This window comes from Aquarana catesbeiana, linkage group LG11 (assembly GCF_042186555.1).
Source record: "Aquarana catesbeiana isolate 2022-GZ linkage group LG11, ASM4218655v1, whole genome shotgun sequence".
Classification (NCBI taxonomy): Eukaryota; Metazoa; Chordata; class Amphibia; order Anura; family Ranidae; genus Aquarana; species Aquarana catesbeiana.
Window position 1 is genome coordinate 208,350,675 of NC_133334.1, and position 27,155 is coordinate 208,377,829.

Sequence of the window (27,155 nt, forward strand, 5' to 3'; positions counted from 1 at the left end):
GCGTATCTCGCGTGGCCAAAACATCTCCCGCTTGGGCACCACATGCTTGACCAGACATATGTTGACCTGCCATGCAGTTCGTTGGCGAGCGTACCTAAAAGACCCACACCAAAGAACAAAGCGGACCTCTCCTTGCTCCTCATCAGCTGGGATCTCCAACCCCACTATACCTTCAGTCCTCTCTGAGACCTGCACTGAGAGGAATGAAGGTGTAGAATTAGGTGTGTCACAGCCAAGTACTTGGGGGCAATCTGCTATCGGTACACCAACGTCAGATTGTACCAGGCAAATTTCCCTGCCCCAGCTGCTGCACCGCCGAAAGAAGTTCGCTCCCAGCCATCCACATGCCCAGTGGTTGAATGCTAGCTTGGCTAAATTACTAGCACTTCAACTGCTGCCTTTTCAGTTGGTAGACTCTGCCCCCTTCTGTGAGTTTGTGGAATGTGCGGTTCCTCAGGGGCAGGTTCCCAAACGCCACTTTTTCTCACGGAAGGCGATTCCGGCTCTCTACCGGCATGTGGAAGGCAATGTCTTGGCCTCGCTGGACAGGGCGATCAGCGGTAAGGTGCATATTACCGCTGACTCATGGTCCACCAGGCATGGACAGGGATGTTACCTATCATTCACCGCGCACTGGGTGACTCTTCTGGCAGCTGGGAAGGATGCATAGTCACATAGTTAGTCAGGTTGAAAAAAGACACAAGTCCATCCAGTTCAACCAAAAAAAAAAAAAATATCGTACAATCCAATATACCCAATACTATACCCACAGTTGATCCAGAGGAAGGCAAAAAACCCCAGCAGAGCATGCTCCAATTTGCTACAGCAGGGGAAAAAATTCCTTCCTGATCCCCCAAGAGGCAATCGGATTTTCCCTGGATCAACTTTACCTATAAATGTCAGTACCCAGTTATATTATGTACTTTTAGGAAAGTATCCAGGCCTTTCTTAAAGCAATCTACTGAGCTGGCCAGAACCACCTCTGGAGGGAGTCTATTCCACATTTTTATAGCTCTTACTGTGAAGAAACCTTTCCATATTTGGAGATGAAATCTCTTTTCCTCCAGTCGTAAAGAGTGCCCCCTTGTCCTCTGTGTTGACCGTAAAGTAAATAACTCAACACCAAGTTCACTATATGGACCCCTTATATATTTGAACATGTTGATCATATCCCCCCTTATTCTCCTCTTCTCAAGAGTGAACAAATTCAGTTCCTCTAATCTTTCCTCATAGCTGAGCTCCCCCATGTCTCTTATCAGTTTGGTTGCCCTTCTCTGCACTTTCTCCAGTTCCCCGATATCCTTTTTGAGAACTGGTGCCCAAAACTGAACTGCATATTCCAGATGAGGTCTTACTAATGATTTGAACAGGAGCAAAATGATATCTCTCTCTCTGGAGTCCATACCTCTCTTAATACAAGAAAGGACTTTGCTTGCTTTGGAAACCGCAGCTTGGCATTGCATGCTATTATTGAGCTTATGATCTGCCAAAACCCCCAGATCCTTCTCCACTACGGATTCCCCCAGTTGTACTCCCCCTAGTATGTATGATGCATGTATATTCTTAGCCCCCAAGTGCATAATTTTACATTTCTCAACATTAAACCTCATCTGCCACATAGATGCCCAATTAGACAGAGCATTGAGGTCAGCTTGTAAATTGGAGACATCCTGTAAGGACGTTATTCCACTGCATAGCTTGGTGCCATCTGCAAAGACAGAAATGTTACTTTTGATCCCAGACCCAATATCATTTATAAAGATATTAAAGAGTAAGGGTCCCAGCACTGAACCTTGGGGTACACCACTGATAACCTTAGACCATTCAGAGTAAGAATCATTAACCACTACTCTCTGAATTCTGTCTTTTAGCCAGTTTTCTATCCATTTACAAACTGATATTTCCAAGCCTGTAGACTTTAACTTACACATGAGCCGTGTGTGCAGAACTGTATCGAACGCTTTTGCAAAATCCAAGTAAACCACGTCCACAGCCACAGGGTAGCCACAGGACAGGGTGCAGTAGTGTTGGAGGTTGTTCCGCCACCACGTCTCCAAAATACTACTAGTGGTGATTCTGCCACACCTCTCTCCTCCACCCCCTTCTCTTCTTCTTCCATGGCCTCTTCCTGTGCTGATTTGTCTTCTGAACCAGCGGTGCTCTGTAGGCGTTCAAGGGGCTACGCAAGCACGCAGGCCAAAAGATGCCATGCGGTGCTTGAGCTGCTGTGCTTGGGGGACAGGAGCCACACTGGGGCAGAGATTCTGTCAGCTCTGCAGGGGCAGGTTCAGAGGTGGTTGACGCCACGCCAGCTTTAGGCAGGTATGGTGGTTTGCGACAATGGCACCAACCTCCTCTCCGCCCTCCGACAGGGACAACTGACCCATGTGCCCTGTTTGGCTCACGTCCTTAACTTGGTGGTGCAGTGGTGCTTGGGCAGGTACCCGGGCTTACAGGATGTCCTGAGGCAGGCCAGGAAAGTCTGTGTGCATTTCCGCAGGCCATATAATGCCAGTGCTCGGCTGGCTGACCTCCAAAAGGAATTTAACCTGCCCAAGAACCGCCTAATCTGTGACATGCCCACCAGGTGGAACTCAACGTTGGCCATGCTGCAGAGGCTGCACATGCAGCAGAGGGCAGTACCTGTGTGACTATGGCATCAGGACAGGGTCAGGGGAGCTTGTTTTTTTTCCCCCACGCCAGTGGGCCATGATCAGGCATGCATGCACTGTCCTGTCACCATTTGAGGAGGCCACGAGGATGGTGAGCAGTGACAGTGCATGCATCAGTGACATCTGGGGGCCCCAGATGAAGTCTAGTGAGACAAAACGCGTCGGGAGACTCCACTGCCTGCCATAATTTTATATTAAGCGCTTTTTTACTACAGAAAATGTAAGTGTTTTACCTTTTTTAATAAATTTGCTTTATAAAACGGAATTATGCTATGTGGCCCCTTTTCTATTCTTTATGGGCTATTCTCCTGAGAAGGGCTTCCACCTAGAAGAGTTTTCCTTTAAAGTTCTGCTTTTGGAATTCCACTGCCATTTGGTTAAAAGATCCTCCTCTATTACCGGTTTGTAATACAAGCCTTGTTGACTCATTGAGCGTACGTTCTTATGAGTCCAACTTCTTCGGTAAGCCTGCACTACTTCTGTGTACACTTTCATGTTTTTTGTACTAGTTATGCACGAAGTGAACAGAATTACTTTATTCAAATATTGGACTATGAACACTTCTTTGCATTCAAGTGATATTTGAAGACCATCAGAAACTATACTATGTACTATATGAAGTTTTAGAGATATCTGTCCACTTTTTTTCTTGTTGTATGCAATATAACAATCATTTGCTCATTTGATATAATAAGCGCTACACTTTATATGCACATGGTGCAGGAATACCTAGGGGCAAGATCTGACTTGGATACCTTTCCCACCGAAAATCCTCTGGGTTACTGGGTCTTGAGGATGGATCACTGGCCAGAGCTTGCACAGTATGCAATTGAGCTACTGGCCTGTCCGGCATCCAGCGTTCTTTCGGAACGCACATTCAGTGCTGCTGGAGGCTTTGTAACCGATCACAGGGTGCACCTGTCCACCAACTCGGTCGATCGACTGACCTTCATAAAAATGAATCAGTCTTGGATCACCACCAGCTACCAAGCAATTGATGCTGATGTAAGCGAATAATTTTTTTTTTAAATGTCAGAACCCTTCAAGACTGCCTATGCTGATGCTGAGTGACTATCCTCTTTCTCCTCAATGATCATGCTGATAGCGTGTAAGAATATTTTTGGTTCTGGGCGCCGCCACCAGTGGCTAAGGCCCAATTTTTCAGCCCCTGTTTAACAGGGGCGTGTAATTACAATTTTTGATGCAATACTTTGCAGCAGGGCTTGTTCCTGCGCTCCAACTAGAGTATCTGTGAGGGGTTGCAGTGTTGTGGCACCAGTGCCTAAGGCCCAATTTTTCAGCCCCTGTTTAACAGGGGTGTGTAATTACGATTTTTGATGCAGTACTTTGCAGCAGGGCTCGTTCCTGCGCTCCAACTAGAGTATCTGTGAGGGGTTGCAGTGTTGTGGCACAAGCACCAGTGCCTAAGGCCCAATTTTTCAGCCCCTGTTTAACAGGGGTGTGTAATTACAATTTTTGATGCAATATTTTGCAGGAGGGCTCATTCCTGCGCTACAAAGAGTAACTGTGAGGACTTACATTGTCGTGGCACCAACACCACCACCACCAAAGGCCACATTTTTTTGCCCCTGTTCAACAGGTGCATGTAATTACAATTCTTGATCTAATATTTCACAGCAGAGCCCGTTCCTTTGCCCACCAAGAGTAAACGTGAGGGCTTACAGTGTTGTGGCAACACCTAAGGCCGCAATTTCTGCAGAGTATATAGGGCAGGCCCCTACTTTCAAACATCCAACTTACAAACGACTCCTACTTGCAAACGGAAGGAGACAACAGGAAGTGAGATGAAATCTACCCCTAGGAAGGGAAATTCTCTCCCGTAAGAGTTAATATGGGAAAAACGTGTCTCCTCTCCACTGATGATTTATCACCAATCCTTGTTTTACTAAAAAACCCAAATTTTCAAAAAACATTTGCCATTGGGACAGAAAGTGAGGTGAAATCTTCTGAAGAGGTGCACAGACAGCAGAACAAATGTTACAGGGGTAATAACCCTTCCCTATGTTTTCCAAAAAGCTTAAAAATAGATTTTTTGGCTGGAGCTACACTTTAAAAATGTACCAGTTCAAAATTACAAACAGATTCTACTTAACAACAAACCTACAGTCCCTGTCTTGTTTGCACCGCCTGTATGCTGCTGTTCAGAATATATAGGCCCTATGGGGCCCCCTTTTTTAATTTGGGTGCGGGGTTCCCCTTAATATCCATAGAAGACCCAAAGGGCCTGGTAATGGACTGGGGGGGGAGGTACCCATGCCGTTTGTTTCACTGATTTTCATCCATATTGCCGGGACCCGACATTACATTAAAGCCGCAAGCAGTTTTAAATGACTTTCATTCCTTTAAAAATTTCATTTTGTGCAGGGACTGTTCTAAGCACGGGAAACACATGCCACTTTACAGGCATACTATAGACATCCCCCAGGTACGATATTTAAAGGAATATTTCACTTTTTTTTTCACTTTAAGCATCATTAAAATCACTGCTCCTGAAAAAACGGCCATTTTTACAACTTTTTTTTGCATTGATACATGTCCCCTGGGGCAGGACCCGGGTCCCCAAACCCTTTTTTAGGACAATACCATGCAAATTAGCCTTTAAATTTAGCACTTTTGATTTCAAATGTTCAAGTCCCATAGACTTCAATGGGGTTCTAACGTTCGTGCAAAGTTTTGGTCCGTTCGCAGGTTCTGGTGCGAACTGAACCGGAGGGTGTTCGGCTCATTCCTAGTCATTAGTATGTAACACAGATTTCAGACTTCAGTAGTATGTAAAGCAGACTGCAAGGATCAGTAGTATGCAATGCAGAGTGCAGGTGTCACTAGTAAATAACACATGACTCAGAGGTCAGTAGTAAGTATCACAGAGTGCAAGGGTCAGCGGTAAGTAGTGAGGAGTGAATGAGGCACTACAGGTAGCAGCATTATAATAAAGAACTTCTGCGCTGCTATGAAAGAGAATTGATGTGAACAAAAAGAACAGCTGCTACTATTCAATAAGTGAACTCACACTCATAAGAAATTAAATATGCAAATAATGGTGTGCTTATTCAGCAGTATAAATTAATCCCGTAAAATATCTAAACAACTAAAACAGAAATATTAAGACACAAAAGTGAATACCACCAAAAAAAGCCCAAAAAATGAAAAAAAGTGAAAAAAAAGTCCAACACTTGTGATGATTCTGAGATGAGTGAATGTCCCTCACACTTGCAAGCATGTAATACACTTCGTGCCACAAATTAATGGATGTGCAAACACCACCACCATCCACCTCTAAACGAATGGCTGCTCACATCAAAAGAAGACCCATATGGGTCTAATCAAGCCTTGTGTATAAAGGGGATCTTCAATCATCAGGAACACCAGCTTCGGTAATTAAGGACACACATTTTTTTTTGGAAAACGGTTTCTTAGATGTTGCCATCTCCCGGTCTTCATACAAACCCCAAGTGAATCTGGTCTTCTTCAATAATAATCAGAACAATCCAGGAACTTGCAGAGCCGGAAACCTAGCCCCGCCCCACCCTTTGCTGAGATGAGCCGCCCATCCAACCAAAGAGGAAGTCTGTGTTTATGGGCAGGGCTGGGCTCCAGTTCTGCAGAAAAAAAAACACCTTTTAATATAGTAATGTAGTTGTCAAAACACAATAAAATACGTTTAAATATAGGCAGTATAAGTACATTTAACTATCCTTACAGTAGTTTCCTAAAATCCCCTTATAGCGCTGAGAGTTTGTAGGTCACTGGCCTGAAACAAGCAAGCGCATATCAGATATTGGAACACCTAAGGCCTCATGCACACAGGACATTTTGAAAACTCTCCTAGAAGTCTTTCCTCTTGGCAGCAGCGTTTTGGCAGAAACGACACCTGAAGCTTGTAAAAGTTTGTGACGTATTAAGGTGCATTTACAGGCGTCAAGCACTTGGTCGTTAAATAGTTTCATTGGCCAGAATAATAATTTATTTTGACCATTGAAATTAATTAATGCTCAAGCGCTAAATGCAGCTAGCGCTAACACGCGTTTACCATCGTTTACATTTGCCAAAACTCTGCTGCTGTCACAGTGGGTTTTTTTTCTGCCTCTAAACACTGCTAAAAGTCTATGTGTGCATAGACACATATGCTAACATGCCCCTCTAAAGTCTAATTAACAGTAAACTGGCCCGTTGTCTAGTGTATAATGCCGATGAGCAGACTGAGGGATTTAAATAAGAACCAGTTTCTTCTCTAGTGGAAGGCTCTTTCAGAAGAAATCTGTTTTTGCATGGGAAGTGTTAACACTGGGCAATGATCTCAAAAAATCCCCGTGTGAGCTTGTCATCTTGTGTTCCTTTTATACTCTGGAAAGTCGAACCAAGGTACATACCAACTCAACCTGCTGTTAATGTGACAGGATTATGCAGACTGTGTATACCTATTGTTACTCTTACAGTTTCATCTATTTTAACATTTAAGCAGTTTTATGAATGTATATATTGATTTATTGCAATTTTGGTTGAATGCAGTATACAGTATGTTATATCAGACGACAAACACAATGATGTATACTATATGATTTTTGGACTGAAAGTCAGCATTGTATAATAGCACCAACCACAGACCTAGCTTTATCTCTAACGTCGTCAGCTATGATAATCTCCTGAAAGCCTTTTTAATCCATTTGTAAATGTTATGTACTTCCTTCCTTAATATTAGGGAGAAAGTATTTTGATTTTATGATTCTTTAAGTATCATTTACTTAAAGGATAAGTGAATATTATCATATTAAGACTAGTCATTACTGTGAGATACATCTTTACGGTTATGAAGTTACAAAGTTACATACTCCTTTGTACACAGCATGGTACATATGAATCTGTTTTATATTATATAAGCTTAAACACTATATAGGCCTCTTTGCTTCTCATGATTAAAGAGTATCTATACCCAGAACCATAACTGTAATAATTGCAACTTATCAGTCCTATGTGTGGTGGTTGCATTTGTTTTCTCCTTTTGCTTTATTTTCACCAGGTAATCTTGCAAATAACAAATCCTTCTATTTCTCTATGCACACTAGCTTAAAAAAACGCTGCTCCTAGCGGAGTTTAGTGTTTTGCCTGTAGAAGCAACTAATGTCATCCAATGTGTCCATGCACGTTAGGTAATCTAGAGGTGTTTTTAAGCTCAGCGGTTAGAGGCAGAAAAAAAAACCCTTCTGTTGTTGAGAGCATTCTTCTGGCAGAAAAAAATGCTAAACTCTCCTAAACGTTAATACAAGAAAAAAAGGCTCAAAATTAACATTTTTTTTTCTGCCAATAGCACTGTTTTTTTTTTTACGCTAGTGTGCATGGAGCCTAAAGCTGGCCATACTTGGTTCAGGTTTTTTTGCTCAGCCAGTGAGCTGGCTGATCCATGTATGGCCAGCCTATGTCCCCCATCCACTGTGTGTATGGATAGTGCCATGGTTGTCACCATAGGCTGCTCTTCTGACATAAACTACAAACGTATCTGTATCTCTTCATCTCCATTACAGGGGGCAGGGCAATTGGTAGCTTGCAGAGGCTTGGAAAAAATATATATTCTACTGTGCAGCTCACAGGAAGTGACAAGGACATTACATTTCTGGCAAGATCTTTTCTGGCTGTATATGCTGAAAATGTTGTTAGTTTGAAAAAATAATAAAAACTAAGACAGCCAGTACATCTAAAGACTATAAGCTGTTGTTATGTTACATTTTTGTTCTTGGATTTAGTTAGCCTTTAAAATCTAACTCAAACCAGTCTGGAGTTAGAACTTCTGACTACATTTCATTGCTGTTGTACTCCAATGGGGAGACTTCCCCTTGAATTTTTATTCTTGTGACAGCAGGATGAGATCTTAGGGGAATAGGGATCAATGGAAAAGGTAGACAAAAACACAAGCAATAAAGAAGTTCTAATATTTTTGGTTGGTGTCTGTGGTCCTAATGTTGAGATTTTCCATCACTATAAGAACACTATAAGACTATAAGACTATAATAATATATAATATAATATAATATAATATAATATAATAAGACTATAACACTATAACACTATAAGAACAGGACAAGAAAAGAGAAACAATCTCACTGAAGGATGCACAGACAGAACTAAATGCCTACAGAGGATCTAATGCTTCTTTGGAAAAAAAACATAGTCTGGTGTTGGGCTTTATTCTAGTGTGAATGAGAATTAAAAAGACTGAAATGATTATTAATATCCTTTACATATATATTGAATGATTCAACATTTGTACTGATTTTAAAATAAATTGGGAAATATTTTTTACATTCTGCAGCATGCCGTGTTGGTTCACTCAATTCCATTTCTAAACATCCACAACAACCTCTGGATGCTTTATCAAAGTCACATCTTCCTTTAGTGTCACCTCCTGCAGGAGATCATAATACAAAGGTTGGCTCAAAACCTGCAAGTGAAAGAAAAAACAACAAAAAGCTAAAGCCTGCATATGAAAGCACTTCATATGAAGTGACTGCTGAACAGAATATACAAGATGCACATTGCACAGAACAGACAACAAGCAAAGTTGACCATTACGTGTTGAAACCTAGCATGAAATCGATTAATGCTTCTGACAATTTGGTAATCACTGGAGTAAATGTGCAAACAAGCAACTACAAAACAGTTGAGAATAACGACTTAGGTATGGATTGGTGTGAAGAAGAAGTAAAAACAATTGACTCTTCAGGAACAGAAAGTAGATGTGAAAAAGAAATAGGTTATCAAGTTCCATGCTACCTTCATCAACATGAAAAAGAGAAAGACACACGTTTTATGGCTACTTTTATTAAAAAGTCATTGGAAGAATTTATAGATTCAAGTGAAGAAGAAATTGTACTCCCAAAAGGGTCAAAAATGTTCCACACAGTACAGGAAAATAAGAGCTCAAGCAGATGCAGAACTTCAGAAGATGAGCATAGTCAAGAAGAGGCTTGTGTCTCATCACACTTATCTGTGAAGGAAAAGGGAAGCACTGATGGCAAACATTCTGCAAAAGAGAAGAGACTAGAGATAGGAGAGCATGGTTTGCTTAGAAAAATGGTTCAAAATAAACAGAGTTCATGTGCAGGTAATAGTTTTCTTATAGATGAAGATAAAATTAAAGAGAACATGAACATGTACAAGTTAGAACAAGAGGATGAATCCAGTGATCAAAGTGAAAGTCAAATGAAAGAAATAAAATGTGATAATAGAAATATAGGGATACTGAAGGGGGACAGTAGACTTGCTAGCTCAGGTCTTTCGGAAAACAATACAGGGGATGTGTATGGAGTAGTGGGGGAAAGTGAACGATTCAGAGAAATATTAACAGAAGAAATTGAAAAAAGTAGCAGTGAGGAAGACAAGGAAAGTGAAGAGATGTCTGAAGCAGAAGGTTCAATTCATGAAGGGGTTGGCATCTTTACAGTGAAGGAGAAAGACATACAAAGAGAAGTCAATGAAGAGAGTGAAAATGAGGACACTGATGATGACACTGGGGAGGATAGAACTTCTGGAGAAGATGAAATAAGTGTGAATGACAGTCAAGGAAGCCCTATAGTTATCAGGGATACAGTAATAGATGGAATTACTAATGAGGGGCAAAGTGACATTGAGGCTGATAAAGAAAATAGGTTAGATAAGAAAGGGGAGAACCAAACAGAATGCAATAAAAGAAGGAACATAATAAGTGAAGAAGAGATGTCTGAAAAAACAGATATTTCGGATGAAGAGAGGATATTCTCAGGAGATGTAAGTGATGAAATAGAAAGCTCAGAGGAAGAAGAAAACACTGACTTTTGGGGCAGTAGGCATGAAGAAAATGACTCAGACATAGAAGAGATGGCACAAGATGTACAATTACAGAGCTCAAGTACTGAGGATTCCACCAAACAAGTGAATATGGATGTTTCCGCAAGGTACAGTGCATTAACCGTATAATGATATAACTGGTTGTGTAGTGATTAAAGGCATGTGTAGCACTACCCCTTAAGGAGCTGCTGAGTTTTAGGCCTTCCTATAGTCTGCACAGCAAGGCAACACGCATTTTCTCACTTGCATCCAGACACAAGAAACAGTCAATGGGTTTGGTTTTTAGGATCTATTAGAGATTTTAACTCGGATAGGGTAAAAAGGGTTATGGGATGTCCAACTTGACATAAGAATAACAAAATAAGGGCAATTTCCTTCTCTGGTACACTGCAAGAACAGACACTTGACTGTGTTCCAGCCGGAACAGCAACGGTCTTTGACAAAGTAATCCCCTTCTAGGAGTTTGGTGTCCCCTGAGTGGATTTTCAGTGGATTTTGAGTGGATTTTCAACAAAGTCCCAACTTGTAGGAGCTCTTGGTCCCTTTAGTGTAAAATACCAGCCCACCTGGCTATGGTATCTGATCCCAGGACAAGGGTCTGGGTAAGCAATAAACTGTCCCCTGAAAACATGCCAAGAATTTGCATCTAGCAAACTTCTCTGTTATAGGCCGTGAGGGTGCAGAAGAACTCACACTGTCCTTGTCCTGCTGCTATGGATCGAACTGCTTTCAAGCCTTCTGCTGGGTTGATTCCTCTCCAAACTATGCAGGCTATCCTTTTCCCTGGTGGACTGCAGGGCAGTGGAGCTCCCTCTGTCAGCTTTCATCCTTACAAAAACCCACAAGGGGAACAGAAGGGGGAAATTGGTGTGACTCTGTATAGTTCCTGTATTTTATTCCTTTTTTTAAATTTGTTTGCCTTTTTAGAGGCTTTTTTAACATTGATCTATATAAAACTGCTACTTTTATCTTAATCCAAGTTCTATTTACTGCTACTATCCCCATTTCCCAATTTCCCCCTTCTGTTCCCCTTGGGGGTTTTTGTATACTGGACTTTAGGGATAGATACCCTCTAACTAAGCATTATATATTAGTTTTCATCCTTTTTCAAACCTCCAGCCTTGAGGCAGAACCCCCCTTCTCCAGGGCCATCTCAGGGTACACAGCGACACCTTAACCATCCATCTTCCACCCACCTCCCCTGCTGGCCAGGCTCCTCCATATTTATAGGCTGGTTTAGCCACCCTGCCAGGTCTCCTGCCTGGGGATTGGCCAAATTCCCATAAATATTCAGCTCAGCACCTCCTGGCTTCCGCCCACTAGCTTCTAGAAGCTTCTCCAAGCTTCCAGAAACCACAGGGAGATACCAGAGGCCTGACCTGCATAGCCCTCCAACCTGACCTAAAGTAAACCCCCTGACTCACACCCAAGCTGCTAACAAGCCTCTATCTAGACTACCCAACTATGTACACAAGAGGTGCTACACATGCTACACATGGTATCACATGTCTTCTCACTATTGCTTGTTTTCACAGATGTAAATATTCTAAATGAGATGATTTGGGAAAACTTCATTCTCAGTGGTGGTCATGCAGAATCATTAATCTAATCAGTTAAATGAATCCTCAAATGGAATAACTTCCATTGTCCAGGGAGCACAATATGTTTGCCTCCTCTCTGGTGTGCTTATAGGATTACTGATAGATAATGAATGTTATTAGAAAGACCTGACAGGTGGTAGTCTTGAATATTTTTCTACAGAAACATGACGTTGACTAATATTTATCAGAACATAGGTTGTTGGCACCAAGAGTCTGGCCCTGGAAGTACTTGGTATGGGGCTTAATCAAAATAGAACTAAATTGTTCCCTCATGTGTCCCTGGCCTACCCATAAATGTTCACACTTAAAGTGATTGTAAACGGGACTGAGAATGGTTTCACGGATATTCATTCTCTGTTCACCCCATGAGAATATTGACTTTTGAATCTCTTAGATCTTTCCATGATATTCCTCTACGAGAACATTACAGCTATCTACAAATTAGGCACTTCCTCCACCAACTGATAAAATCCCAACCTACCCCATATACTTTGACCCCTTTCGAAAGCATATGTAAGGCACGACCCCATTCCCCAGGAATAATTTCTCTGCTCTATTCCTCAATCATTTCCTATAGGAGACCCCCAGTACAGTCCTATCATTTACAATGGGAGAAGGATTTTGGAAGGCAAATAGATCCAGAGGATTGGCAGATCATGATGATAAACCTCTCCAATAGTTCCAAGAATATCCTTATATTGGACAATGCTTATAAGGTGTTCTATAGATGGTACTATACACCTGCTAGGTTGGCCCGTTTCATTCCATCCTATTTTCCTCTTTGCTTTTGGGGCTGCTTACAAGACGGAACAATGGCTCACATTTGGTGGACATGTCCCAGGGTCTGCAGATTATGGGTCAGGGTCTATACTCTTCTTCGTAACATACTTCACACTAACCTTAAAAGAGACCCCTATGAAGCCCTTCTTTGTAAACCGATCCCGGAACTGCTTCACCCTGAGCGCCTACTTGCCCTACACCTTTTCACTGCCACTAAGCTGACCATTGCGAGAGCCTGGAAGTCCCCGGTGCTTAGTTTCGAAGCAGTCAAGCATCGCATGAACGATAGCATGATCAACGAGAAATTAACAGCTCTCGCTTCAGACACCCACAATAAATTTCTCAGGGTATGGCAGCCATGAATAATGTACTCCCAAACTTCCAGGTTCGACAATAGACTTCTCTCAGTTTATAGGACTCCCGCTGCACCCCTCACTGGACTCTTCTCTTTTCTCTCCTTTTCTTCTTTACTCTTTTTCCTTCTTCCCTTTCTATTCCTTTCACTTTTCTTTCTTATTGCTTTTTTACGCTTCAGTTTTTGTTATATTATAATGATTTTTTTGTACAAAATGGTTACAATGGTTTTACACCACCATTGATGTATAGTACATTTGCATATATAGGCAGCCTCTCTATTCTTTGATTATACTGCTTTGTACCCTACTCGTTCATCTGATCTGCCTCTTATTTCACCATGCACCATAATCTGGAGCACCGAGTGCTCCAATACGAGGACTTTAACTAACCTTACATTCTCCTGGTGATGTTTCTAATGTTCCAATCGCATCCCTCCGTTGGGATCTTTTTCTGTTTGCTACGTTTAAAGTAACCATCTAATTGTTAACGCAACCTGTTGAATTTAATTGTTTTGCAAATAAAATACTTTGTAAAAGAAAAGTGATTGTAAACGATCTCCTTGTAAAACAACCCATTCCGTTTAAAATACAAATGAAAGGCAAAACATTTGTGTGCAGATATTAAAAAAACATTATAAATACCTTTTCTCCCTTTTTTATAAGTAATCACATTCCCTCTTTTCTCAGTTGCATAAGAGCTGAGGGAAGGAGAAGCAACAGTACGCTGAGATTCCCAGTGATTGGCTATGCGGGGGGGGGGGCATGTCGGGATAAGTCTGATCATTGGGAGGAGAGCAGGCTGAGTTCCCAGCACAGCTAGAGAACTGACCACAATGTGCTCTCCTGCTTAGTGTGGTCAGTTTTTAATAGGGAAGCAGGAGGACTAGCAAGAACACCAGGGATTTCACATAAAAGAGGCAGTATAAAGAGGATTCTTTTTCATACGAGTACATGTAACAGCAGGCACATATTAGGAATATGAAGTGTTGGGGGTAAAAAGCACTTTAACCTAACACTTTAACCTAACCTTAACATTAGCCTTTAACCTTTCACTTCAAAATAAACCCTTAACCTGAACTCTTATGCCGCGTACACACGAGCGGACTGTCCGGCAGAAAAGGTCAGACGGAACGACTCCATCGGACATTCCGATCATGTGTGGGCTTCATCGGACCTTCATCGGACCTTTTCTGTTGAAAATGCCGACGGACCTAGAAATAGAACATGTTTCAAATCTTTCCGACGGACTCAAGTCCGATCGAAAAATTTGTTCGTCTTTATGCTAGTCCGACGGACAAAAAAGGACGCAAGGGCAGCTATTGGCTACTGGCTATGAACTTCCTTATTCTAGTCCGGTTGTACGTCATCACATTCAAAACGATCGGACTTTGGTGTGATGGTGTGTAGGCAAGTCCGTTTCGTTGGAACTCCGTCACAACTCCGTCGGAACTCCGTTGAAAAGTCCTTCGGAGTTCAGGCGGACGAGAAGTCCACTCGTGTGTACGCAGCATAAAACTTACATTATCTGTAAATACTTAGTTTGAATAAAAAAACTATAGCAGTCCTAGAAACTTCATTGAAAATTCCTTATTTCTATAATCACACGACCATTACTAAAAATACCTTTTTTATAACGTTGGCGGTTGTGTGACTAAAAACAAAGCTTGGTGGCTTCTGATGATGTCACAGATTCCAGGAGCTTTTTCACTATATGGACACCTGTGCCATTCAGGTTGAGTGGTGCTAGGCAGAAACGTGTCAGCAACATTCTGACCAAGGGAATAGAGACATGATGTTAGGATACCAAGTCCTGGTATCCTGCAGAGCAGATGTGACCAAATATGTGTGGATCTGCACAGAGAACACCAGACTCAAAACTAAGTGAAAATAAATGCGATTTATTAGGGAAACAGCACAAGTGACAAGGAATATAAACACAATAACCAATACAAATATCCAAGTATGTCCAAAAAATACAAAAACCCAAGGAACCTCTATAAATGTGAACCTAACCAGTAGAAGTGAACTAAAACAAACACAGGCATACCTACCTAAACTAACTAACTAAGCTAACAAACAGCAGGATAAAAAAGAGCAACATCAGGCTGAGGAGCAGGGAATAGCAGATAAGGCCAGAATGGAGAGAAGGTACATGGTAGCAGGTACAAGCAGACAGGATTAGGGTCAGGGTCAAGGTTACAGGAACTAGACATGCGCATGACAATAAAATATATTTTGTTTAGTTTTGATTTGTTAATCTAGTTATTTAGTTTAGAAAATTTGGTTAATACATTCAATTCGTATTCGGTAAACATATTTCGGAATTTTTTAAATTTTCTTTGAATTTACCGATTTTTTTTAAAATTCAAAGTGTCAAAGTGAACAAAGAAAAAAATCTCCATTAAATGATTAAATCATGATAATAAAAACAGTGTTATTTCAAAATTGTACTCTAATAACACACACAGTCTTTGATTTCAACAATATGTGTACAGTTAGAATTCAACAAATTTCATTTAGTTAATTGGAGCATTCAGTAAAATTTGTTTATATTGTAATTCGGGGATTCGAATATATCCGAATCTCTGAATAACAAAAAATTTGTCTAAATGAACTGCACATGTCTAACGGGAACAGAGTGTCAGAAACCATGAATCAGACAGAGACACAGTACAGTTAAATCACACTTGTTTAATAATAAAAGTAAATAGAACAAACGTAGTCAAAACATAGCCGAATTTTGGTAACTGGAACGTATAGTCAGCCAAGCCAGAAAGTCAGGGATCAGTGTAGGGGAACAGCAAGCAGGATCTGGAACCAGAAGGGATGTCAGCCAAACAAGTCTTTAACAGAAACGAAGGAGATAGTCTCTATGATGTAGACCAAGGCGAAGACAGAGAACCTCTTAGCTGGATGGCTTAAGTAGTCAGGACTGACGATCAGGATATCATCAACAGGTGTGTAACTGTGGAGATATAGAAGCTGGCAATTAGCCGACAGCTGAGCGTTCAGCTCAGAGAAGGAAGGGCTGAGCTCAGCCCTGACAGTACCCCCTCCTCAACGACCCCTTCCACTCAGGGGACCACCAGGCTTAAGGGGAAAACATTTATGGAAATCATAGAGGAGGACAGGGGCATGTGCGTCTGAGGATGAGACCCAAGAGCGTTCCTCCAGACCATATCCCTTCCAATGCACCTGGTACTGTATGCGCCCACGGAACCTATGGTAGTCAACAATGGACTGTACTTCATACTCCTCAAGGTTCTCAACCTGTACGGGGTGAGGATGTGGCACCGAGGTGGTAAAGCGGTTGCAGACCAAAGGTTTTAACAAGGAGACATGAAATACATTTGACATACGCATCTTAGAGGGAAGGTCTAACGCGTAAGCCACTGGGTTAATCCTGCAAAAAATACAAAAAGGCCCAATAAACCGAGGTGCAAACTTCAGAGAGGGAATACAAAGTCGGAGGTTGCGAGATGACAGCCAGACCCTGTCCCCAACCTGACAGGAAGGCACAGGCAGGTGAGGTCAGAATTGAGTCTGTACCTATTATTAGCATGTCGGAAAGCCTCCTGGACTTGTGCCCAAGTGGAACGAAGACCACTGAGATGCTCCTCTAATGCAGGAATACTCTGCGGAACAAATGAGTCAGGAATGGAAGGTTGGAAATCATAGTTCGCCATAAACGGGGACAATCGGGAAGCAGAATTCAAGGCACTATTGTGAGCAAACTCTGCCCACGGTAACAGGTCTGACCAGTTGTTCTGATGGTCAGAAATATAGAAATGTAGGAATTGCTCCAAGGACTGATTGGCTTGTTCTGTAGCCCCATTAGACTGCGGGTTATATGCAGAGGAGAAATCAAGCTGAATTCCCAACTGTGCACAAAAGGCAAAAGGCTCGCCAGAACCGGGACACATACTGACTACCCTTGTCTGAAACAATCATCTTGGGTAGCCCATGTAAGCGACAGATCTCCCAAGCAAAAATGGAAGCCAGTTCCTTAGAAGTGGGCAACATTTTAAGTGGAATACAATGGCGCATTTTTGAGAACCGGTCAACCACCATAAGGATAATTGTGTTGCCCTGGGAGTTGGGTAACTCCACAATGAAATCCATAGACAGATGGGTCTAGGTCCTCTCTCCATAGGGTATGGGTTGTAGAAGACCCACTGGAAGGTGTCGTGGAGTCTTACTCTGAGCACACACTGAATAGGTAGCTATGAAGGCGATTACATCAGCACATAGGCTAGGCCACCAGAATTGTTGGGAAATTACCCAAAAGAGTTGATTCTTCCCAGGGTGTCCAGCAGCCTTGGGAAAATAGTAAGTCTGGAACATGGCAGTACAGAGACTCTCTGGGACAAAGCAGTGATCACAAGGTTTCTCAGGAGGAGCATGGACCTGAGAACCAAGAATTTTGTCACCCAAAGGAGAAGGGAGACTGGTGCTTACCGTAGCCAGAATACAATCAGGAGGAATCACAGGAACCGGAACCGATTCCATCTTGGAAGTTGAAGAAAATTGTTGTGACAAAGTGTCAGCACTTACATTCTTAGTACCGAGTAAAAATGAGACAATGTAATTGAAACTTGTCAAGAAAAGAGCCTATCGTGCCCTTCTGGGAGAGAGGCGTTTAGCCTCAGACAAGAATGTGAGATTCTTATGGTCAGTAAGAATGAGAACCGGCACAGTGGTACCTTCAAGGAGATGTCTCCATTCTTTCAGGGCTAAAATGATCGCTAACAGCTTTCTGTCACCAATCTGGTAATTGCACACAGCAGGTGACAATTTCTTGAAAAAGTAGCCACAAGGATGCATATCACTCTCAGATGTAAGACGTTGAGACAGAAGGGCACCAACACCAGTCTCAAAAGCATCAACCTCAAGGATAAAAGGTAACATAGGATCAGGATGTGCCAACACTGGAGCAGAAACAAAAGCAGCCTTGAGACCCAGTCTCAAAGGCCTTAATGGACTCCGGAGACCAACTCTGTGGGTTACCGTCCTTTCTGGTCATATCAGTCAGGGGCTTGACCAGAGACGAGAAGTTGCGAATAAACTTCCGATAATAGTTGGCAAAGCCAAGAAAATGCTGCAGAGGATGTAAACCCATGGGTCGGGGCCACTGTAGGACTGCTGAAAGTTTCTCTGGGTTCATCGAAAAACCAGCAGTGTTCTGGTATTAAGCGCAGTTTTTCCACTCGTCACCCTCCTTAATCCTCACAAGATTGTATTCCCCTCTCAGAGCAAGCTTCGTGAGGCGGTCAAATAACTCCGTAATCAATGGAATCAATGGAATCGGATAGGCATTCTTAATTGTGAAATGACTGAGACCCCTATAATCAATACAAGGTCTCAGTTCACCACTCTTCTTCTTCACAAAGAAGAAACCAGCACCAGAAGGAGACAAGGATTTGCAGATGAAACCTAGAGAAAGTGCGTCTACAACATATTCCTCCATGGCCTTATCCTCCAAGACCGACAAAGGGTAAACCTGGCCACAAGGGGGTATGGCACCAGGTTGAAGGTCAATTGCGCAATCATACGACCGGTGTGGAGGCAAACTACTGGCTTGACCTTTGTCAAAGACCTTGCTAAAATCGCTGTACTCTTCCGGCAGGGAGGAGAGTGAAGAGGTGCACAGGACCTTGGCTACCTTCTGAAAGCATGTCTTACTGCATTGTGGCAACCAGCAGAGAACCTCAGCATGGAGCCAATTAAAAGAGGGGTTGTGCCTCTGTAACCAAGGATAACCAATAACCAGCAGAAACTTAGCTGAGGAAATAACTTGGAATCGGATTATCTCATGGTGAAAAGCCCCTACGGCCATAGACAATGGAACAGTCTAATGAGTCACATGGGCAAGCTGTAGAGGTCTCCCGTCAAGAGCCTCAATAGCAAGTGGAGTGTCACGCAGCTGCAGCAAAATCGAGTGCTTTGATACAAAGACAGCATCAATGAACAGGCCTGCAGCCCCAGAGTCAATTAGAGCCTGTATCTCGACGGACGGCTCAGCTCAAGAAAGGGTGACCGAAACCAGGGGCTTATCATTCTGGATAAATGGGGACGAAACAACGCCACCTAAGGTCTGTCCGTGACAGGACCTCAAGGTTTGGGCGTTCCCTGGACGGGTAGGACAAGACTTCAAAAAGTGACCTGCCTGGCCACAATAAAGGCACAATCTCTCCCTCGTCCTAAAGGTTCTCTCATCCGCAAAGAGACACGTGAAACCCAAGTGCATGGGTTCACCTTCACTGACCGACTCGGTACCAGGAGGCATGGGAGGTGAGGGAGGCAAGAGTGGGACTGCAAAGCTCAAAGACAAACGTACAAGAGGCTTCCACAAGCGCTCCTTAAAAGAGAGTCTTTCTCTGAGTCTGGAGTCAATAAAGGATGGCAAATGTGATCATCTTCTCCAGCTCAGTGGGTATATGTCGAGCTGCTATCTCATCCTTGATGGTATCCGAGAGACCATGAGAAAAACCAGCCTTGAGGGCCTCATTGTTCCAAGCAACCTCTGCTGCCAGTGTACAGAATTCAATGGCGTAATCGGCAACAGTTCTCGTACTCTGTTCGATGGACATGAGGCACTTGGCAGCAGAAGCGAAGCATGCGGGATCGTCAAATACCCTTTTAAAGGAAGCCCAGGCCAAGGCTTTCTCAGAAAGCAAAGATATCACAAAACCTACTTTGCTTCTGTTCATGGGAAACGCCTGGGGCAGCATCTCAAAGTATATCTCAACCTGGTTGAGAAACCCTCTGCATTGGACTGGATTGCCCCAAATCGCTGCTGGGGAAATGGAGCGGAATCAGACATACCTCTTATAGAGCTAATACTCGAGGAGGGTGCCTGCACAGAGACTGGAGCAGCAGCAGGGACAGCCTGCAACACAGGTTGTACCGGAGCAGCCACAGTGGGAGAATCCAGGTGATCCGTGCGACTCAGGAGCATTTGTAATGCCATGGCAAACTGATCCATGCGGTGATCCTGCTCATCCAATCTGGAAAAAATATTACCAACAAGTGGATTGACTGTATCTTCTGTATTCATGGACTTAGCCTACTGTCAGAAACCATGAATCAGACTGAGACAGAAGTACAGTTAAATCACACTTTTTTAATAATAAAAGTAAATAGAACAAACTTAGTCAAAACATAGCCGAAGTTTGGTAACCGTAACGGATAGTCAGCCAAGCCAGAAAGTCAGGGATCAGTGTAGTGGAACAACAAGCAGGATCTGGAGCCAGAAGCGATGTCAGCCAAGCAAGTCTTTAACAGCAACGCAGGAGATAGTCTCTGTGATGTCGACCAAGGCGAAGGCAGAGATCCTCTGGGCTGGACGGCTTAAGTAGGACTGAAGAAAAGGATTTTATCAACAGGTGCGTAACTGTGGAGATATAGGAGCTGGCAATTAGCCGACAGCTGAGCGGCCAGCTCAGAGAAGGAAGGGCTGAGCCCCGCCCTAACACAGAGCACATAGGAGCACAGTCAAAACATGCAGGCACTCTGGAATGCAAAAGGAGGGGCTAAATACCCTCCGAACAGCCAGCATCAGGTGCAGACTAATTTCTGCGACCTGCTGGCTGCTGGGAGAGACCCGCTGGTGGACACTGAAACTACGCCTTTTGGTCTGAGTACCACAGTGCCACCAGCAAGTACTCTGGTTCCCGATACATGTTGTGCATCAGCACAGCATCTTCCAAGTCTCAAGGGGAAAGCAAGAGCACAATGGGTTAGATTTACTAACCTGAAATAGGTTTTTCAGCTGTAGAAGGTGCACTCTGCAAGATAATTTGTCCCAGAGCTTAGTGAATGCAGTGACTTTTTACTTTGCAAGAATACCCAATCATGTACAAGGAAAATAAAAAAAACTGCATTTTTGCTTGTAAATGATTGGATGATGGAAGTTAGCAAAGCATCACCTTATTCAGTACAAAAACAAAAAAAACAAAACTTGCAAACTGCAACTTCCCTTGAGAAGTGAATTCACTTTTAATTGTCCACAATCTGACCAGGCCAGCACAGATCTCCTCCCATACTTAGTATTGTCATAAACATTCAGAAAAGACTTTTGTTTTATAATTTAGGATAACATACACTTTAACCTAATCCTAACCTTTAAAATACACCAGTCATGATATAATTATTGTGATTGCCATTTTTGGCATCTCTTTTTAGGAATGATTGTTTCCTGTTGTCATGCTGGTGATTTGTCTTAATTGATTTCTGAGTTAGTGCCGGTTCACACAGGGGCGACTTGTCAGGCGACCTAGCCGCCTGACAAGTCACCTCCCGTTCTGTACAATGGAACAGTTCTAATAGGAGCGACGCAAGTCGCTCCGACTTAGAAAAAGGTTCCTGTACTACTTTGGGGGCGACTTGGGGCGACTTGCATAGACTTCTATACAGAAGTCGTTTTGCAAGTCGCCGTGGAAGTCGTGTGCGGTGAGGTGACCTGCAAGTCGTGCTGCCCCTGTGTGAACCGGGGCTAACTGATCTTTGACAAGTATAGTGATAAAAAAAATCCAAATATTTTTCTGACACTCATTTATGGCATACTTGTTCCAAATCTGTGATTCTAAATGTTCAAACCCACAAAAAGCCAGGCAGAGAGCATTTTCAGAAGGTGGCCAGTGATGGCAAAATTTTTCCCATGAGAGGTGTACCTAACTGTACAGCATATGAAGCTTTCGGGCCTACTCGTAGTTAGAGTTAGAGAATGTCAAAGTTACGAGTTTCAGAATGGTTTGCTTGTTTTTATATGATTTCACTTATTTTGAGATATTTCTAAAAGCGTATGTAGTTTCATTTTTTTTGTTTTGTTTTTATTTAAAGTGGAGTTCCACCCAAAAGTGGAACTTCCACTCATCAGATTCCCCCCCCCCCTCCGGTGACACAGTTGGCACCTTTCAGGGGGGAGGGGGGTACAGATACCTGTATATTACAGGTATCTGTACCCACTTCCGGCATAGATAGCCGCAGAATCTGCGGTTATTTACGCCACTTCCTGCTCCCTCCCCGCTGCCTGCTGTGAAAATCAAGGGTCCCAGAGGCAGCAGGGACCATCCGTATTGCGCTGCGCGACTCGCGCATGTGCAGTAGGAAACCGGGAAGTGAAGCCGCACGGCTTCACTTCCTGATTCCCTTACCAAAGATGGAGGCGGCAGCACCCGAGGACGGAGAGACGCTTCGGCCTCGGGTGCCGACATCGCGGGCGCCCTGGACAGGTAAGTGTCCATGTTTTAAAAGTCAGCAGCTGCAGTATTTGTAGCTGCTGACTTTTAAAAAAATTTTTTTCGGCGGCACTCCGCTTTAACCTCAACAATACAGCTGGAGGAAGGCATATGAAAGCACAGAACGAATTGATCTGTACTGCAGCACAAATTTACAAAGCACGGATCAAAAAAAAAGGACTCCATGTGGTTGTAGGCCAGAGATCAAAAGAATGGGTCACAGGAAATTTTCTACATGCTAGACCTATTTGATATTCAAGTATTAAAGTAGAGAAAAAATTATCGTGAAGTAGTGTATCTCAGTAGTGTATCTCACTAAAATATAGGGGGCTTTAGCCATAAAAAAAAAAAAAAAAAAATTACTTTTGGGCCATTATTGGGAGCTAAAGCTTGATCATGCAGGTGCATGCAACAGAACATTAAAGTGGGGTTCCACCCAAATTTTGAACAATATCTGTATGTATTCTCTTCCTTGCCTAGATGCTGACATGTCATTTAAAAAAATTTTAATCGCCGTAATTACCTTTTATTTTTCTGTTCTTCTTTGCACTTCCTGGTTCTCCTCCCGTGGGAGTAGGCGTGTTTCTAGCCTCTCCCAGACTCCTGGGAGCTAGTCTCAGGCTTCCCAGGATGCCACTGAGCATGTGCGGGAACGAGCGGTGAATGCTGGGAGCACAGCATTCACCACATCCAGGAAATAAATGCTTGTGGGCTTCAAATGCCCACAATGAAGATGGAAACCGCCTGCAGTGAATAATATAAGTTATTCTTTCTGACGAAATCTGACACAGGCGGACATATTACATACAATATGTGAGTATGTAATGCTGAGAAGAAAAGTTTGTGAATGAACTCAAAAAAAAAAAAAACGATAGATAGGTGGACCCCCGCTTTAAGCCATGGCATGCAATTGTTGTATGCACTGTTTTCTTGGTATAGACAACATTGTTTATCACTAGTAAAAGTTAAAAATTTGAGTGCATGACTACCATCTTGTTGGGGTGTGTATTTATTCGTTAAAGAACTCTTACTGCCATTGAAAACTCTCTTTCAGATGTATCCATTACTGTGGCAGGAAACATTGTGTGATATTGTGGGAAATTCAGCTCAGTGGTAGTAGCATTTTCAGTGAGTCCATGACAGTCCAAACTGTGTTTTAGAGTTGAAAATATTTTTATTGGTATTATAAACAGCGTAACAAGTACATGACTGATATATCAAATAAAGTAGAATGGCAATGAGTAGGCCAAGCAGCTATTGCCTGCAGCAGTGCTTGCGCCATTAAACCGTATAAACATGGGGGAGTGCAAATTATATCAAACAATGGATAATAAGGGGAAAAGAAGGATAGAAAAAGAAAGGAGTGGGGAAGAAGGAAGAAAGGAGAGAGGGAATCTGCTGAGAGAGCATGGAATAGGAGAGACAGTAACTTGTCTAGTGGAGGCCATCATCACATATTAAGATTCATGGTAAAGGCGGGCTGAACTCAGGGGGGTGGGGAGCATGTCAGCCAGAGTATTGGATGAGGAGAAGCGAAGCCAAACGGAACACAAAACTTTATAGTTACCATGTGTATTATTGTCAAGCGCCAGCATCTCCTCCATTCTCATGACATCATTCACTGTAGAGGTCCACAGTGACAATGGGGGAGTGGTGGCAGTTTTCCAAAAATGGGGGATAAGTTGCCGAGCCACAGACAAGAAGAAGTCCTGGTCGAATGAAAGTATGGGCCTGGGGCCAAGAGGAGCAGTGAAATTAACCCACTGTAGGAACCCCGATGCCCTGGGAGAAAGCCGGATTGTCAAATAGGGAGGATAGAGGAGAGGGGTCCGAGGAGAGGACCTCGCATAGCCCCTCCCGATACCAGAGTGTGAGGACCACGGGGGTTAGAGGTGAGGCGGAGGATAAGCTAGAGAAGTTACCCTTGTAGCCCCATAGGAGAGCACGTAAGTCAACAGGGGCCAGATCCCGCTTGACCATGGCAGAAGCTTTTTAAAAGGGACGTGGAAACCACTCAAGGGCATTGCGCCATAAGAGTAGCTTTGTAGTATAAGTCATAGTTGGGAAGTCCTGTGCCACCCTGTAGCTTCGGGCGGGTGAGTAGTTTGTATTTGACTCTAGATAGGCCCTGGTTCCAGATAATGGAAAGTGAGCGTAGGGCAGCAAAGAAGTACTTGAGAATTAAAACGGGTACAGTTTGGAAAAGATACAGCAATTTGGGAACGGTATCCATTTTAATGGTGTTGATTTGCCTGAACCAGGATGATAGGTCTTTCTGACCTATTCTCACTAAACTACATCCCTCTCCTCTCCCGTCTCCAGAAAGGTTGACAGGTATTGTTATGCCTAAGTAGAAAATGCCCTTGGTCTGCCATTGAAAGGAGTAGTTGGAGTGAAGTGAGGACATTGTGGGGGTGGGTAAGGAGATGTTAAGGGCCTCCGTTTTGGAGATATTGAGCTTAAAGTTACTAAGAGAGCCGAAGCGCCTGAACTCAGAAAAGAGTGAGGGTAGGGTCGTATGGGGTTGCTGGGCATAGATCAGCAGGTCATCTGCGTAAAGGGACAGTTTATGGGGGTCGGAGGGAGTTTGGACGCCTTGGATGGAGGCATTCTGACGAATGGCACATGCCAGGTGTTCAATCACAATGGCAAATAGAAGCGAGGTGAGGGGGCAACCTTGGTGGATGCCATTTGAGATGTCGAACGCCTCTGAAGAGGTACCGTTTACCAAGACTGAGGCGGACGGGTGGGAATAAAGGGACACAATTTTGGCGATGAAAGAGGAGCCCTGGCCTATTTGCTCCAGGGAGAGGCGCAGGAAATGCCAATTGACCCTGTCAAATGCCTTTTCAGCATCAAAGGACAGGAGGCATGCCTGTAAGCGGTGATGTTGGATGTAGGAGATGAGGTGTATTGTTTTAGTCGTGTTATCCCGGGCCTCTCGACCTGGGAAAAAAACGACCTGGTCTCTGTATATAATCCCTGGCAACAGCGTTAGCGAGGACCTTTGCAAATAATTTTAGGTCTATATTCAGAAGGGATATTGGGCGGTAGCTACTGCATTGGGAAGGATCTTTGCTGGGTTTCAGCAGGATGGAGACATTGGCCAAAAGGAGGTCCCTGGAAGGGAGAGTAGAGTTATCGATTGCATTGAAGGCCTGGGTCAGGAGTGGCGTCAGTAAGAGTGCAAACGTTTTGTAGAATCGGGGGGTATATCCATCTGGGCCCGGGCAGTTGCCTAATTTTAGGCCCTTGATAGCACCCAGAAATTCCAGTTCTGCCAAGGGTCTGTCCAGGTCAGAGGACTCCTGAGGGTCAGTTTTGGGTAGGGCAGTTTCCGCTATGTAGGCCTGCATATCGTCCGAGGCAGGAACGCAGGACTGTCTGGGACACCAGGCCGTAGATTATTCAACTGTAAGTAGAAATGTCAGAAAGAAGAGGATATGCTTTTCGTGTTAAAGATCTTGGACTGGTTGGGTTCAGTAATGAAAGGAATGGAGTGGCGGGGGGGGGGGGGGTCTAGGATGAATAACACGGGCTAAATGTTGACCACATTTATTGGCCATGGAATAATGGTAATTCATGGCTATCAAGGAGTGGGAGTCCAGTAATTGAAGGAGGTCACAATGTGCTTTCGATAGGGTTGCAAAAGTGGAGGGTTCCAATGTATGTTTATGGAGGGATTCAAGGTCCAAAATGGTGGTCAGAAAGCATTGAATTTCATCTGATCTTTTTCAGGCGAGATCCGTTCGGTATAAGAATTCCTCGGACCACACATTTCAGAGCCTTCCATTGGATAAGGGGGGTAGTAGTATCGGAGGAATGGTCAGATACAAAGTGTCAGATTGCTTTGGTGACTTTGGCTATACACACTGAGTCCCGGAGTAGGTTATCATTGAGGCGCAAGGATGCATCTCTGGGGGATGGCGGTGGGTGAGCAAAGGACAAATAAAGAGGAGAATAGTCAGACCAGAGAGTATGCCCCAGGGAGGATTGCAATGGGGTGTGCAGTATGGATTGGGAAATGAGGAAGTAATCTAAACTGCTGTAGGAATTTTGGGCTATGGAAAAGTAGCCGTAGTCTCTCTCCATGGGGTGGTGTATGCGCCAGACATTTACTAAATGGTGGGAATGCAGTAGAGATTTGATATGTGAGAGGGAAGATGTGGTCATGGATGACTTACCAGAAGATGTGTCAGCAGACGGGGAGGGAGCAACATTAAAATCACCTCCAATAATGACGCAGGGACCCCCAAAGGAAGATAGTCTGACTTAGAGCGAGCCATGAGCTGAGGTGCCGGTGCCATCTTGGATCCAGACTGGCGCTGGGCCGCAGCCGAGGATCGGGTGGAGAAATGCCCCAAATCACCCCGGTCCCCTTCGGGTCTTTGTACTTATCCTTCCCCATGGGAGCGATGTGGACAGAGTTTTGCGCCGTGTAGGAGCTCTGTAGAGCCGTGGGATCCGGGAGCCGAGACACTGCGCGTCTTACTGCTCCATGCGGCAAGCCACGCCCCCAAACTGTTTTAGGGCTTGTTGGCCCACTTTTATTAAACAACAGGAAAGTTGCCTATGCAGGAGATTTTCACAATTAAAACAGGTAACGTTAATAATGCCAAGCCACCTGGCTCTCTCTTTAGCAGTGCCGCTGCTTAGGCCTCAACCTTG

General features: G+C 43.6%; 1 protein-coding gene across 1 annotated transcript in view; it reads left to right on the top strand.

Annotated features, from left to right (window-relative positions):
• LOC141112402 (uncharacterized) overlaps positions 1–27,155 on the top strand; it is a 100,507-nt gene that overhangs the window by 30,580 nt on the left and 42,772 nt on the right. The window contains exon 6 of the mRNA XM_073605225.1: positions 8,998–10,618. Within this exon, the coding sequence (XP_073461326.1) occupies positions 8,998–10,618 (1,621 nt within the window). The remainder of the gene's footprint in view (positions 1–8,997; positions 10,619–27,155) is intronic.